The sequence below is a fragment of the Artemia franciscana genome, chromosome 18 (genome assembly GCF_032884065.1).
Source record: "Artemia franciscana chromosome 18, ASM3288406v1, whole genome shotgun sequence".
Classification (NCBI taxonomy): domain Eukaryota; kingdom Metazoa; phylum Arthropoda; class Branchiopoda; order Anostraca; family Artemiidae; genus Artemia; species Artemia franciscana.
Window position 1 is genome coordinate 30,754,990 of NC_088880.1, and position 17,630 is coordinate 30,772,619.

Genomic DNA, 17,630 nt, shown 5'->3' on the forward strand with positions numbered 1-17,630 from the left:
TAATTTTGGCTCACCGCAAATGAATAATTAAAACGAAATTTGCATATTAATTTTTTTGGCTGAATGGCTTCCTCATAGTTTTGATCGAACAATTTTGAGAAAAAAGGTGTGGAGGAGGAGACCTAGTTACCCTCCAATTTTCAGTTACTTAAAAAGGAAACTAGAACTTATATTTTTTTACGAACGCTTTTATTTGTAATAAATGTACATAACTTACTTATTAACTTACTTACCAAAATTCTATACTCGTATATTTTTATTGCGTAAATGAGGGGGTTCACCCCCTCGTCAAAACCTCGCTCTTTACACTAAAGCTTGAATTTTCTCCCAATTCTTTAAGAATGACCCCTGAATGACAAACGCCGTAGAATAAATAGTTGAAATTACTAAAAAAATACTTTAGCATAAAGACCGAGGTATTGAGGAGGAGACGAACCCCCTCATATACGTAATAATTTCTGTTAGTTTTAAGTTTTAGTGCTGTTGCTTACTTTCAGTTGAAAAAACTTCTTTTCATTCACTTTCTCATTGATTTTTTTTTAATAATGCTAGAAAATCCTGCACCCCCTTCATGGAAATTTTCTTCCTCCATGATAAATTCCTCCATTGAAAGATCTTACGTCGTAACCCCCTCCTTCCTACCCCCTCTAAGCGAAAAAGTCCCTCTGAAAACGTCTGTACACTTTCCAATAATCATTACTATATGTAAACAATGGTCAAAGTTTGTAACTCGCAGCCCCTCCCCCGGGGACTTTGGGGAATTAAGTCGTCCCCAAAAACATAGTTATTAGGTTTTTCGACCATGCTGAACAAAATGGCAATCTCAAAATTTTGATCCGGTGGCTTTGGGAAAAAATGAGAGTGAGAGGGGGCCTAGCTGTCTTTAAATTTTTTATCACTTAAAAAGGGCACTTGCATTTTCATCCGTTAAAATGAACCCACTCGCGACATTCTAGGACCATACCAACATAAATTCACCATAAATATACAATTGTCTCGATGTATCTATTGGTTTCCTCCCGAATGTATTTTCAAATTTGTTTTGACTTGACGGTCTTGTTCTGTCTGTTCATTTCTTTGTTAACTTTTTTTTTCTTCCTTTTTTTGTTTTTCGGCTAATACAAGGTATTCTTTTCAATTAAAGCTAATTGACTTATTATATTAATGTTTTTTTAATAAATGAATTGAATTGAGTATGTGGTTATCGATGTATCTACTGGTGTCAAAATTCCTTTTTTTAGAGTTTCAGTTACTATTGAGCCGGGTCGCTTATTAAGGCGAATATAGAATATTTTATTTGTCTCAGTGGCACCAAAAATATCGTTTAGGGGGTAAAAATCGGCAACAATTTGGGCTCCCGTATCGTAACCGTGACATCTAGGATATTTTTTCTATTAAAGGGTATTTTTATAACTTAAACCAAGAGGCTTTTCAATCCTGAACCAGGTCATTGACAGGGCTCAAAGATTTATCTGCATGGTCCTCATGCCTAGTAGACCGGAATAGTTATAAAACGAGTACATGCAAAAAAAATTACTAGTACCAGCTTCGTGAAATATCTACAATTAATTTGCACAAATATTTATTTAAATTGGACTGTTATTTCAGGCTCAGGTGCCATCACGAAACGAGAATTCAAAGAGTTTCATAGTAGATTCCTGGGAATTGAATTGACTGAAGACCTGGAAAGCATTACAAAAGAGGCATATCGAGGAATGACCGAGGTAAATTTCAGCTCTAAACTGGATATTAATTTAGGCAGTAAATTCCGCTTATAGTCGGTAATATAAGCGGTAATTTTCCGCTTTGAACTGGACATTATAGATTAGAACATATAAAATTCATGCTTCAACTTGACCATAATGAATAAATCATATAAATTAATATTTTCTTAAATTGATAATCGAACTGTTCGTGGTAACAAACTATAAGTAAGGAGAGACCTGGGCAATTAGTAACAAAACTCTAAAAAAAAAAGTTTTGATAGAAATATATACATAAGGAGAATTTAATTTTTATGATGATTCCAATTATATAAAATTCTTCGATTTTGAAGTTACGTATTAATGCCAACGAGCCTGAGAAAAATTTGCATGATTTTAGATATGGAGGAAAACACCCCAAGGGGGCAATAAATCTTGGTGGAAATTACACCATGACTTTATCACATCAGACAATCTTGCTGTAGATGTTTCAATCTCCCATCTAGTAAAACGTGGAATTTTGCGCTTTTTTTTGACAAGGAAGATGACTGACGTGATCCCAGGGTTGTCGTATCGAGCCAATAGTCCTGAAAAATCGAGAGAGGACTCATTCGAACGGAATTAAATTAGCAGTGCCCTTCTTAAGTAGCCAAAAAGATGGGACTACTGCTAAGTCAAGTTTTCTGACAACTTTTTGCACCAAATCGAAACTTTTACCCAAAGAGGGTGAAACTGCTATCACCCTCAAAAAATTAATCGATTAAAGTAAAAATTATTCAAAAATTGTAGATTAAGCTTTCTAGTATCAGAGGCTATACATGTCATATGGTAGCGCATTGGTCCCTAAGGAGTCAATTAGTCTATATAAAATAAAATGTTAATTCAATTTATTTATAAGCTGTCGAAATAAAAAAAAAGTGCACAGCCCATAAATAACAGAATAAGACATAAGGGGAAAACGAGGAGAAAAGAGAAGAAAAATTGTAAACTGTCCAACAGTAAGCAGTTTATACTATCATAAGAACATAATCATAAGATGCATAACGCAGCACAATCATAAGACATAGCACAAACACACCAGACATAAATTATAAGACATAAGATTCATTACATAATCTTAAGAACAGAGAAGACCAATTATGATTAAGTTTACTGGCAGAAGATATAAAATCTGTCACTTGTTTATCCATAATTGTAGTCATGTCAAGTAATGCCAATATACTATGTCAAGTAAGGTATAATTTCGCATGAGCTATTTGGGAGAAGGGCATGTTGGTAATTGCGTAGATGAGAGGGGGGATGCCCCAATAATTTCTTTTTTACACCCAAATATTCCAACTTTCCGTTGCCATTCAGGTAAATCTAGACGAGATTCAATGGGGGGCGGTACAAGTTTTAATCCCCTTTAATTTTGATTAATTAGATATATGCCGCGTTGTTGCTCCCTCCTTATTGCAGAAATTATTGTCTTATTAACATAAAAGATCATAGTTGTATGCTTGGGGGTAATTTTTTATCAATTTTTATCAGAATTTTTTTGTATCAACGCTTAAATGGACAATTCGAGTTTTGTGTTTATTCTGTGTATATTAAAAAGTAATGTGGCATCGAACTGTAAGCGTGAAGTTATTCGTACTTACAGTAGCCAAAACTTTACAAGATTTGTATTACAGTATATACATTAAGCGAATCTCTTTTTGTGGTAATTCCAAAGGTAAAAAAAAATTGTGAAGTTTTAATTTAAAAGTTACGAGTCTGAAAACAATTGTTATTTTTGCTTTAGAAAAAAAAAAATCAAGAGAGTTCAGATAAAATGTCATTCCAGGAAGTTCACTTAAACAGCCAATTTATTCTCCTAACGAGGGTTTCAAATTCGTCTTAAGGTAATCTTCAGCCTTTTTTGTTTTTTTTTGTTTTTTTGTTCGAGTGTGTTCAATAGCTTTAGTTATTTTTAGGGGTATCTTACTTTAAGTCATTTTAGGGAAAATTTAGGGGGTTTCTAAAACCGGAATAGCCTTTTCCGGTAGTTAGGATGATAAAAAGATTAGATTAGATTAGGAAGATAAGGTAATGCAGATAATGGTACTTATTAGAACACACTCAACACACTTATTTATTCAGAACACACTCAAGAATTTTTGATCTGAGAAAAACCGGTCTCATAGCCACAAAGATAAGAGACGGGTGACAGAATGCATTGGACTTACATAATTTGGGCTATATATTTGCACAATAGGTGGGGGGGGGTAAAGTATAGCGGGTTTGCATGCAAACTATGTTAGCTAAAATTAATCAGCACAATATTAAGTTAGAATTGTTTTCTAACTTCACGGAGTCCTAATACTTTACCCCACCCCCTAATGTGCCAATTAAGGTCCTAAGAAATCCCAGAGTTCAGAGACAACCTGGCACATACGCAGGGGGGGCTTCGGGCCCGAGCCCCCCGAAATTTTGTGAAATGTTTAATTTTCCCACGGTTTCTTGGGATTTCTGGCAAAAGCAGGACATTTATTAAGAATCTAGATACATGTGTGAAGCCTTTTTTTGGGATTTTACAGCATGCAATTATCTGGTCTAGTCACTGCCCAATGATCAACCCATTTTCTGTCTAACTTTTTACCCTCTTTGAAGTAATTAGCGATTGTACTGTTATTTTTTTGTAAAGAGAGTTTGCTTTGCACAGCAAAATAGAATTATCCTTTATATTAGGGCGTTTATCCCCCCCTTTTCAGGATAAAGTACAGCTTTTAATGGACCAGTTTTGGAAACTATCATTTTTCATTAAAATTGACGTTTTCGCAATAGAAGAACTACCCCCCACAGCACCCATATTGGACTATTAACCCTAAAATTTCCTTTTCATTGGGATATAATAGATTAATCACTGGTTCTAAATCGCTATGAACATAACCTGAGCCTAAAACGTACTTTTGAGGCCTAAGTCTCCTTCCCCCTATCTCCTACAATACTAGAGATTAAAGTTAATCTGTATTTTCCGATATACGTGCTTTTTGCATTTATTTAGTTACTAAATAAAAAGGTGCTACTTTATATCCTGCGTACGTGAAAAAAAAATTCCTGCGTACGTGCCTGGAGACAACGGAGCACTATCATGATGATGATGGTTTAATGTTAGTAAAAACCAGTTATTTCATCAAGTCCAGATGTCATTCAGCACGGTATAAATACAAGTTACCACAATTCAATTCTATTTTAAAACGTGGGCATAGTGATTCCTTAGCTATAACTCTTAGCAATTTTAATTGTACCAATTTTCATAGCGTTAATGTACCCCAAAATTATACAATGGAGAGGATAAGATGTTGTCCAGCTCTAGATGGGTTTCAGACCCTAATAGTTTTTTCCTATTTTTAGAATGGGGTAAACGGGACACTTATTTTTTATTATGACGCTTTTCTTTCCCTCATAAACACAGAAATTAACAGATATAGAAAAGAAGAGTAGTTGTATCAGCATAAGGTTTTACGACGGATCTAAAGCCGAACTGGAGAGCCATGGCGGAACAAAAAAAGAGAAAAAAAATCTCTTTGAACACAGAGAGTATTAAGTATGCATACCTAACGTACGTCCACCCCATTCTGGAATATGTGTACCCTGTCTGGGTGCCCTCAGCACTTAGAACAGTGTATCTTTGTCAAAAGCTTGAATCGGTTCTGAAGCGAGCGGTATCGATCATCTTGGGCTGCCGTGACATCCCCTAAGAAAAGACTCTGGAAGTCCTAGGACTGCCGTCACTCCAAAACTTGTACGAAACTCTGATAATGAGTTTTGGAAAGTTCTTGCTTTTTAAATGATCAACCTCTACCATCAAGAACGAGAAAGCAAGATAAGTTAGTTCCCGTTAAAGCAAGAACAAACCGATATGGTAATTCTTTCGTCCCGGTTTTCGTCAATATGTACAATAAGAGTTAATCTTTGTAGTTTGATTTATATTTACAAGTGTAGTTTGATTTTGAATATCTTGTAAAGAAACGCAAATCAGCGATAGCTGCCAAGTTTTTGCTATTAAACCAGTCTACTACTACTACTACTACTACTACTAGATGAAGAAACAATTGGGACTACGGCAAGCAGAAGGAAAAACAGACTGAAGCCACGTGGATGTTTCGCATGTGTAAAACAAGGGGTCTTCAACGCTAAGAACAAAGATGGCAAAACAAATAGCAGTAGCATGCTCTAAAAGGTATGAAAATAATCTATCAGGTTCTAGAGCACTCTAATTTTCAAGATTTTTTTAACACCTATTCTGAAGCAGAATAGAAATAACAGAACTGAGGATCCTGATGTGAAAGAAGCCCATCAAGCTCCCTGGACCAAGCGTAAAGGACTGTCATTTGAAACAGAAATTAAGTTCAAAAGCGGTCCACCCACATTTTTTAAGTTGGAGCTCTATGAAAGAGAATACTTGAATCTGCTAATTTGGATACTTTTGTATTATTTTTTTAGTTCTCAACATTATTGATTTGATCCATCTGCTGATCCAGTGGCTCTATTTGCAATTTTTAATTCTAGAAAGGTTTAAAGAGGGCGAGAATACATATTTGAGTTTTCAACATTATTATTGTCCATTATAAATTTTCATGAAGTGGTTTGTTTAAACATATATCACGCTGTTACAAAATTCCTTGAAAAACTACATTTGAAGCTTCAATCTTATACTAATCGGTGTATCTGGAAGCTTAGAAAGGTTGCACCAACGAAAATAACGAACTTTAGCCAAGTTATTTACAGTTACCGATTCTGCGTTTCTAGACCAACTGTGTATTTCGGTTCTAATTTTATATCTTTTTTTATAACAAAATTGAATTTTCAATCTATTACTTAAATCAGGGTCTAGCCTGAGCAAGAGCAAAATTCTAAGAGGCCTATCGTTAATAATTTGAAAATCAATTTCAACTTGAATCAATACAGAAACTGTATTTGATTTAGAAACGAGAATGTAATCTATAGCGCCCGAATTGCGAAAATACGCACACTTACTATTATCCGGTTTGTCTATTTTTGACAGATTTGATAAAGAAGAAATAAAAACAGAACACAAACAAAGTGAATGAAGTAGATTGCGATTTAGATCACACGATATGCATATTTATCTGAGTGTATGTGAATAAAAGCGCACAATTTTCCGTATATAACTCAAAATAAAAAGAAGCAGACTTATGTTTCCGTCAACCTGAATAAATGAATTAAATAAATATTGAAATAAAATAAAAGAGATTTAAAAAAAGGTATGAAAAGACTAGCCCTACATGAGAATGTCTACCAGTAGCTAATGCAGGATAGGAATAAGCATTATAGCCCACTTTTCGGTGAACACTGGCATAATCTGGTAAGGCTACACCACTACGTCGTGACTTTCACAACGAATATTCTTTAATTCGGTCTTCAGTTATATGACAGGGACTTTCTATTGGCGACATCACCAAGGACACAACCCTCAGGGACGCTGATGAAAAAGCCACCAAAACTCCCCATATGCTTTCAGAAGAAGCCTCGAAATTTGGCCTGTGGATCAACAGGCAGAAAAACATAGTTATGCCCGTTGAGCCCCTCACATCCCTCTCTATTGTAAAAAAAAGACATTTCCGGGAGCAACATAACAGATATGGTTGAGGACTTCACTCAACTGGGATCCACTCTGTCAAAGGATGGGTTCACCGTAAGAGATCTAACTCCCTGAATTACCAAAGCGTCAGCAATTATTGAGAGGTTTAGCATCATCTGACAAAATCGAAATATAAGTAAACATGCTAGAATACGTATTTACAACGCCTCAATCAGCACCGTGCTGCTGTACGAACTGAATACGAACTGTACGAACTGAATTTCAGTATGCTGAAAGATCTATACATCTCAGACCAAGCATCTTTGAAAATTAGAGGGTATTCACTGGACTGACCATTAGCAATCCCACCCTCCTGTCACGTACTTTGCAAACTCCTTTCTAGACAAAGCTCACTTGGCACACTTTTCGTAGGTTTGACCAGTTCCTTCACATACCAAATGGCACCCCAGCACAGGTTATGTTTGAATTTTACCCCTCCCTGCACGGATTGGAATGACCCAGAATATTGCAAAGTCAATGAATTCCTCGCCCAAGCTCTCATCCAAGTGGCATAAGCAATGAGCTTAGCAATAGGTCAATCTGAAGGTGTCTGGTCTCATCGTTTTCCACGCCATCCTTTGGCAAGAGCCGTAAGTCACGTAGATCAACAAATCATTGTTTGTCAATAGAACTTTAAAATTTGCAAAAAATTAAAATTCGCAAAACTTTTCCGTACATAAACAAGGAAATTGGTATTGGGAAAAGCGGTGCAAGTTCACACAATTTTATTAGGCGGGCGAATTACCAATAAGAATATAATTATGGAGAGGGGGAGGGGTCAGCCATCCTAGTTCCCATATGAAATTTGTATTTAATTGGCACTCTTAAATTTGAATATCAAAAGATAATACTTAACCTATGATGATCTCTTAAACCACATTATCTTTCCGTTGATAATTAAAAGGAAAAGTATATATGAAAACGAGTAAAATATTTAATAAGACCCAAATGTTGAAAGGGAAAAATCATACAAATTATGATAAAAACTCGAATGTTTTCGTTTTACACCAAAAGCCGTTATCCATAGGGAAAAAGAAAGATAGTAACTAGCTTATACATATTACCAACAACATAACAAGGTGAGAAAAAATACAAACATTATACAAAAACTTTAAGAGATATGAAAGAAACTCACATTCCCAAAACGTAGTTGTTGTTCTTAAGCAGTATGGCTTATTGGAAAATATGGTAATACATAACAAAAACAGATATAGTCTAGGAAGTACGATGAATTTATTTTCCTATTATCTTCTTTATTTCCTTATCTCATTTTGTTTTCCTTTCTTTGTATAGTGTTTATCATTTTCTTCACCTTTTTCGTAGGTGCTAAATGTTTTGGTTAATTCTTTTTTGTCCCTTTTTTACCATTTATTTACTGAAAGAACTGATAAATTAACACAAAACCAGATGAAGTATTTAAGAAAAAGAGAGGAGAAAAGAAACAAACTACAACAACTAAACTGACAAAGAAAACAAAAGGAGATCAAAAATGCACAAAAAATTGCAAATAGAACCACTGGATCAGCAGATAAGACCAGTCAGTCAAATAATTTTTTTCTATTAAATTCTGCTATCCGTCTATCAATGGCAACTTCAGAATCAGCTAATTTGAATCGGTTCCCATTTCCAAAACTGGAGCTGTTGCTTTTGAACACTTCCATTCTGGTATATCGCCTAATATGATAATGCAAGAAAAAAAAACAGCTATAGTTTAGGAGGTACGATGCGTTCTTCTGTTTTCATCTTTTTTTTTTTTTGTATGACGCTCATATTTTTACTAAAATTTTCTATTGGTAATAATACATTGAAGTTAGTTCTTTTTCGTCCCTTTTTTAACCATTTATTTATTTACTGAGAAATAACGTCAAATCAACACAAAACCAGAAAAAGCACATAAGAAAAAAAGAAACAAAGTACGAGAATAATTCGGTAATAATACATTGAAGTTACTGCTTTTGCGTCCCTTTTTTTACCATTTATTTATTTACTGTAAAATACCTTCAAATAAACACAAAACCCGACGAAACACTCAAGAAAAAAAAAACAAACTACAACAACAAAAACTGACAGAGAGAAAGAAAAAAGGGACCAAGAAACAAAGAAAATTGCAAATGGAATCACTCAATGAGCAGATGGGACCAGTCAGACAAATCAATATTTCTGTTATGTTTGGCTATTCGTCTAGAAATGGTGACTTCAGAATCACCAAATTCAAATTTGGTAGTGAGTTGCTTATTCTTTTACCATGGCGGCAGATGAAGCAAATATCTGGCAAAACAACAAAATGCTGATCTAATTTTTAGTGGAAAATTTTAGGGAGAAAAACAACAATACAACAATATGCTGGTTAATTTTAGTGAGAAATTTCCAGAAGAGACTTGCATACAGCATTTGAGGAAAAGTGACATCGTTTTATAGACTTACTAGAAAAGGTCGGTTCAATCAATCAGTCTTTCATTTTGTTTATTTACAGAAAACAGAAAAATTACAAAACTTTAGACCCCCACAAAGGCTCTTAGGCCTGTGAGAGTGTGAGACTAAACATAACATGAAATAACAGCACTAAAATCAAATTGAAGGACAAGAAGTAATAGAAAAAATTAAAAAAATTTAGACCCCCACAAAGACTCTTAGGCATGTGAGAGTGGGAGACTAAACATAATAAATATTAGCACTAAAGTCAAACAGAAGGACAAGAAGAAGAAAAAAAGAAAAAGACAAAAAAGAAAAAAAGAAAAAAACTAATTGAACAACAACAACAAAACCACCATGCTAATCAAAACAAATAAATGAAACTAATTGTAATGGAAAGTGAGAAGGGGAAAATAAAAGGGAGGAGAGAACTAACTCTCTAGGCATAAGAGGTAGTCGGTTAGTTCTTTTTTAAATTGTCGATAAGGATGAAATAACCGAATTTTAACTGATAGAAAATTCCATATGGAGGCACAGCATACAACTGACACGTTATGATTGAAATTTGAGACTCTGGAATTCACCGTTTAGATTGATCGACGTGAAGTTCTCTGGTACGGCAGATCCACCAAACTATTGGTATTACTGGATAGGTATACAATGGGATGGTCAACGGGCTGAACAGAGCTAGAACCAAGGATTGCACGAGTTCATTTTTTAACTAATTAGGACAATATCTGATTTTGAAGTCTAACTTTCTGATCTTCAGCTTCTAGGATTTCAAAATTTTTTTATATCTTCTGAAGAGTTTGACTAAGGTTTAGGATGTCGTCCAAGTGACATGCCAAAGACAGGCCAGTAAAACACAGAATCAGGAAAAATAAACATAAATCTTAAGCATCAATTGGGCTTCACAATTACTGGAAAATACAGGGGGGGGCGACAGCTCCTTGATGGGCTCATTTCTTGACTGAAATGAGTCAAGTGCGCGGAATAGAGGGCAAATATTTGGCATATTTGTCATAAATATTTGACATAATATATTGTAGGAGGTAGCTTCAGTTAGATTAGTAATCTGGCATACAAATTCCAGTGAGAGCAAATAAAAGCTAGATTCAGATTTATCATATTATACTTGTATTACTATTTGTATAAAAATATATTTCCTTTTTTCTTTTATGCTAATTGGTTATTAAAAGTCTTAGCCGTTTGCAATACCTTCGTTTTATTTTATTTATATACAATAATCATTTTCGTTCAGTTTTATTTTGTACATTAGCCATCTCCATATACCCGTTTTGTCTCCCACTGCATCCCCACATATCGTCTCTGTTTTACTATCCCTGTTTGAGAAGATGCAGAATTACTATGTTAAGGTGGGGCTATGTAAGGTGGGGAAATTGATTAAGTCTTTGTGTGTTCCTTGGCTTCATTTTTATTTTGCGGTTCCTTTTATACCGGAGTCTTGTTTTTATTTTAGCCATTAAAACCTCTAAAGTTTTCAGCTTAGAAGCACTTAACAGCTAATCATTCCCTGTACATTTGATTTTTTCATATAAATTGAGATGAGAAAACCTGAAATCACTGCTTGTTATTATGCTTGTTAAATTTTTTCAGAAAGATCTGTTAAGCCACGTCTTGATTGACATCGTTCACCCTGTCAGCAGCAAGACCAGCTTTGATCGAACAGCCAATCAAAGCCATAAAAATTTTTAAAGTCTCTTCAATCAAATGGCTGTCTAATCATACCCGGCTGTCTAAAAATGATCTAACTCTAAAATATGCCGCTGGCAGGGCGAATGATGCCAATCAAGACAGCCTTTAGATAAACGTCTATTGACAAATTAAATTTCAACTGTTACGTTTGTATTTCTTACTGGATATTTTAAAGGACAGTGCTATGACACATTCACACTTTTGTTCTTCATATGTAAAAAGGTTTTGCAGCAGAAAAACTGGTAGTTTTCACAGTAGAATCGTTAGTTATTAAAAAACAACATGATTTGAATTGAATTATGTAACCCCTTAAGTCCGTATGTCCTTTTAAAAGGACAAGCACGTTTGATTAGTAGCAATGAATCATGTATGGTTTCAATCGGCATATACCATCTCTTGTATGATTCAGCAGTTCAAGACGTGTTAAACAAGATGTCGCACAAGGCGGTGTGACACTTTGTTCAGTTGCTAGGCCAAGATTGGTCAATGCTGGTGTATGAACTAGTTTTTGATAAGCTGTCCTTTTGAAAGGACATCCGTCCGTAAGGGTCAACAACTTGACGGCTATTGTGATGAAAGAACATCGAAGGAAAATAATAAGTGTATTTAATATATTTGAATATATTTTAACGAATTTATATCCAAAGTATATTTCAAGATGGGTGACAAGTTTGAGAAGGCATTGAAGAAGTCACGAAACTTGCGCGCTCGGTGAAAATTTTGAACCAGAACAAGCCAAGTTTGAACCAGTTTGTGGAACTACAAGATGGAGATGGTTCCGAGATGTTGGATCTTTCAGATCCCGGTGATGACGAAAGTGATAGCCAGTATTTACCGCTGAACCCTGAACTAACCGACTTCTACGAGTTAACGCAGCTGGAACCGATGTGAGACAGCCCCCCTCCCGATAACTTTCTTGAGTTATATGATCTTGAAGAACCTGGGCCCTCTACTAGCTCTTGGCCCTCTACTAGCTCTGACAGGGCAACTGAAGATCGGCAACCTTCCGCCAAAAAGGTAAACCGACGAAATAGGGGCGAATACAAGTGGTGTTACAAGGACTTCGAACCTTATGTTGAATATCAGCAATTTATATGTGCATTTACTCCCCCACCAACAGAGTCCATGTCTCCAGCCGAATATTTTTCTATGTTTTTCTCTGATGAAATGACTGATAAGATATTGTTAGAGACGAATCGCTATGCAATGACGAAGGACAAAAAGTCATCGATGTCACAAAACAAGAGATTTACTCTTACCTTTCAATAACTCTCTACCTGGGAATAATAAGATTGCCTAGCAGCAAGCTCTACAGGAAGAAAAAGCTGAACTATACTCTCGTCTCTGGAAAGATGTCCTGAGACCGTTTCACATTGATTCGAAGGTACTTGCACTTCAATGACAACAGTAAGTTCAAGTCAAAAACAGATCCTGGACATGATCCTTTGTTCAAGGTGAGGCCCATAGTTGGCCTGCTGCAGGAAAATTTGATGAGAACTGAGACTGAAGAAAGACACTGTATCGATGAACAGATTATCCCGTTCAAGGGAAGATCTGTTATGTGGCTGTATCTCCAAAACAAGCCGTACAAGTGGGGGCTCAAAGTATTTACTCGAGCTGGAAGTAGTGGGAGCATGTATGACATCGAAATTTACCAAGTCCGAGGAACCGTGCAAGCTGGGCCCTTCGGTCTTGGTGGAGATGTTGTTATGAGTTCTTGAGATCCCTGGAACCCAAAGCGGGGCCCAAGATATTTTTCGACAATTGGTTTTCAAGCGTAGACCTTGTCGTTCATCTGAAGGAGACTGGATGTGATTGCGTTGGGACTGTTCGTCAGAACCGTCTTTCAGGATGCGAACTGATGGAAGAATAGGAAATGAAACCGTTTCGTATGGGACACGTCGACTGGAGAGTTGAAAAATCGACAGAAGTCTGCTTAGTGCGCTGGTATGATAAGAAAGCGGTCACGCTTGTGTCGAACTACGTTGCAGTTGAGCCCAAAGATACCTGTAGACGTTGGGACTCCTCCGAGTAGAAATACGGGAAATCTAAAGGCCCGCAGTGATTAAAGAGTACAACAAATGCATGGGTGGCGTGGACTAGGCTGATATGCTTACTGAGCTCTATCGCTCAAACCTGAAGGCAAGAAGGTTGTATATGCGCATATCCTACTACGTTCTTGACAGTGCAGTAGTCAATGCCTGGCTAATTTATCATCGTCACTGCTGGCAGTCTAATGACAAACCAATGCCTCTACTGAAGTTCAAAATCATCATTGCATGCTCTCTCGGATACTCCGACACACCTCAAAGGCGCCCTGGTAGACCATTATCTTTTGAAGCCGATGGTACTCCTCCACGAAAAATACCTACACAGCCTACCCCCCCCCCCCCCGCCACAGACGGGCATCATGACGGGTACAACCATTTTCCTGAGTTCGGAAAAGATAAAAAACGCTGTCGAATTTGTCAGAGGAATACAAAAATCCTGTGTAGCAAGTGCCTTTGAATTGCACTGTGCCTTGTTCCCGGGAGGAACTGTTTTCTCTCCTACCACAGGAGGTGAACTCTTTTTTACTTTTGTAGTAGTTACTAGTTTTGTCTGATACAAAAAATACATGGTATTATTTGAAGAAAATACTCCACTAAGGACGGATGTCCTTTTAAAAGGACATGACGGATCTCAAACCCTGAACCAGATACCGAAAATGTGACTCCATATTCGAGTTCAGTGATTTTTTCATCTAAAAACATCCTTCAAATATTTTTTTTCCTATTTCGATTTCATAATTCAGTATTTAAAGGGTTAAATCAAAATTATTTGAGTTAAGTTTAAATAAAACTAATTTGAATCCAAAACCTGAATTTGAATAATTTTGTGATATTATTCAATATTGATTAAGGAATTTCTTGCTAAGTTGATTTGAAGGACAGTGTTGTGACACATTTGCTACTTTTTCCTTGTACATTAGAGGCTTTTGTGACAGATTAGCTATTATTTTTGATAATACGGTCATTGGTAGTTTAAAAAAACTGTAATTTTAATTAATCATTGAATTATATTGATCTAAACTAAATCGAATCGAATTTAAATAAATTGAGTTGAAACTAAAATTGTCAGTTTGAAGCCGTCACATTATTCAACATTGGAGCTAGGCAGTTAGCAAGATTTCTGCAGTAATTTAATCAGAGACTCTGAAGTTTGATTTGCAGGTCAAAGAAGTTTTTGGTTTGGCATATTATTTTAGACAATAAGATCACCAGACAAAATGTTAAGGACTTAAGGATGAATTTGAGTCATTTGTCTACCGCTAAAAAATGGGAAAAGGGGGAAATGGGGGGAAAAAAGATCGGCCGCAGACACGGATTACTCTTACCATAAATGTAATTCAAATTCTTCAAACTACTAGTGCGGTAATCTTTTCCAAGTTGACTTATAAGACATACCCGGTAACTTATTAAAAATAGCGACGAAGACTACACTGCATTTCCATAACAAAAAAAAACACAACTTAAAAATAATAGGGATATTTTTCAAACACATTTCCAAAAATTTTTCTCAAGAAAATTCCACTGTCTTTCGAAATTTCCCTATTCTTTCTAAGTTGTGTTTGTTTGAACTTATTCTAAGCGTTTCACAAGGTTTAAATGGCGCTAGACGTTTATAGGGTTACTGCTTGAAACGGACTTGATTAGTTGTTGGATAAGTTACATCTTCCAAGCCCAAAAAAATATAGGATAAGAAAATTTAAACAACATTATAGATAAACGGAAAATTTGGTCTTTCCAAAAATGGAAAACTATATGAAATAATATGCACAGAACGATAAGAGATAATAATTGCAAAATAGAGTTGACCTTATGGGATTCGTAAATATGCAATATTTTCACTAGAGTTTACGATACTAATGTCGTTATTTGCCTCTCTGTCCATAACGTTTTTAGTTGGCCTGTTTCTGGATATATATTTGCTGTTATATTATGCAAATTATGTCTGGGGAAGCGCGCTAAGTCAATAATTCGGTAAGGAACATTCAAACGCCATCTATAATTTGCTAATGGCGATAAAGGGTGAAATATAAGATGTCAACAAGTACGACTTTAGTTTTTAATTCTTATTATAGTTGCCAGTTCTTGCAAAACTCAGATCCAAGATTTCAATCCCGAGGTTTAGGTAAATGATTTATTAGACAACGCTGCCTTTCAATTTACCAATTAAATAAACAAAAATATAGAAAAAAACGGGTTTAATATTTTAAATGAGACAGTAGAATAAGCAGTAATGCAAACTCAGTGATAAGAACTGCTCGGAAATTTCGACTTCAGGTCCGGAAGCCTTTATCAAAGGTAAAATGAAATCATGAAAAACTAAATCAAACAGGACACGTAAATAAAGACAAAAAACAAATAAACTTACATATTAACAATATCCTATATATCGACTATTCGTTACTATAGCACAAAAATCAATGAAATTAGAATACCTATGCAGCAGTAGCAGAGACATGGTTTATTTGTTAATGAAACCTAACATAATGAAGTCAAGCGAATACCCTCTAATTTTCAAAGATGCTTGGTCTGAGCTACCACTTGATCTTTCAGCATACCACGTATTCAGTCCGTACAGTAACACGGTGCTGATTGAGGCGTTATAAATACGTATTCTATCATGTTTACTTATATTTCGATTATGTCAGATGATACTAAGCCTCTCAATAATTTCTGATGCTTCGGGTATTCGAGTTGTTAGCTCTTTTACAATGAAACCATTCTTCGACAGAGTGGATCGCATTTCAGTGAAGTTTATCCATTTAAAAAAAATTACATATGCCCTAAGTTATAATTAAACACAGGTCAAGAAAACTGTATTCCGTATTATAAATTGCTTTTTCGTTTGTTTTTCCACCCGTTGCTTATCTACCCGTTTTCGTTGCTTTTCTACCCGAAGCACATTGACTCTTTAAAAAGTTTATTTCATTCTTGTTATCCTCATACAGATCTCAAACCTTAAGACACAAGAAATAATGGAACACAAATATCATAAGTGTATAATCCATCTTCACTGCTCGACAAAACGCACAAAGCCTGGAAAATAAAAAGGAAGCATTCTTTACTATATATTTATTTTAATCCAACGTAATTTCATTGCAGAATGGTCAAATTAATTTAACATGGCCAATATTCAGGCATAGTTTTGCAAATTTTATTTTGGGAAGAACACCTCATGGCCCTGGTCAGTTCTTATTTGGTCCTGCATGTCCAGATACATTCAAGGCACCATGTCCAATTGACTACAGCTTCCTCACGGCAATGGATGAATTGGAAATTTATGATCCAACAAAAATTAATGAGTCACACAGAAAGTCAGTTCTTATTTAAGTGTCACGTAAATTATACATGTTTTCAAGTTTTAAACTTTATTTTGACTTATGCATTGATCTCAGTTTCGTGATTAAAGTTTCTTTATAGTCCTCGTGGTAATGAATTGTAATAGCGATAGTGAAAATGGTCAGTACATTTCATCTTTTATTCCTACTTATGGTACTTCTGTATTACACTGACCACACTCAAGAAGTGAACTTAGTTTAATCGCAATGAAATATACCAAAATCTGATGAAAATATAATATTTTAGTTACAAAATTATGGAAACTAAAACAGAGAATCATGAAAAGCAGGCCGCCCAAAACCCATTATATGAAACACCCAACCTAACCAACTCTATATATTAAATATTTAATTAAAATGTACCTGCATGGTAGTTTATCTCACTAAGGCTAATCAAATTATCTCCGAGTGGACACACATAAACCGGTTTTAAACAGATCAAGAACAACAGTGTGGTCGGTATAACACGTAAGTACCTTATTTATTTCTAATCTATTCTATTCCTTTTCTGTTCTGTTACCAGTGCAATACCTTTCAGATCTCTAGGTAGACCCAGATAAAGACTCATTTAAAAGAGGGCAGCAGCAGACTGCAGAACGAACTCAGAACAGAACGAACTCACGCGCATAGTAACAAAAAATTTAAAAACGATTTTCGAAAAAAAACAACTGTCAAGTGAAGAAAAATTGACACTTGAAGCTAAATCATGAATCGCAAATATCATTTTGATTAATCTTAGTGGTAAGACTTTACTGCCAAATATTTATTGAGGTTTCGGAAATATGCC

At 35.4% G+C, this 17,630-nt stretch overlaps 1 protein-coding gene across 1 annotated transcript in view; it reads left to right on the forward strand.

Annotated features, from left to right (window-relative positions):
* The window catches only part of LOC136038863 (uncharacterized), a 131,301-nt gene extending 114,374 nt beyond the window's left edge, over positions 1-16,927 (forward strand). Inside the window, exons 6-7 of the mRNA XM_065722316.1 lie at positions 1,609-1,724; positions 16,608-16,927. Coding sequence (XP_065578388.1) covers positions 1,609-1,724; positions 16,608-16,835 — 344 coding nt within the window. The 3' untranslated portion in view covers positions 16,836-16,927. The remainder of the gene's footprint in view (positions 1-1,608; positions 1,725-16,607) is intronic.
* The last annotated feature ends 703 nt before the right edge of the window (positions 16,928-17,630 follow it).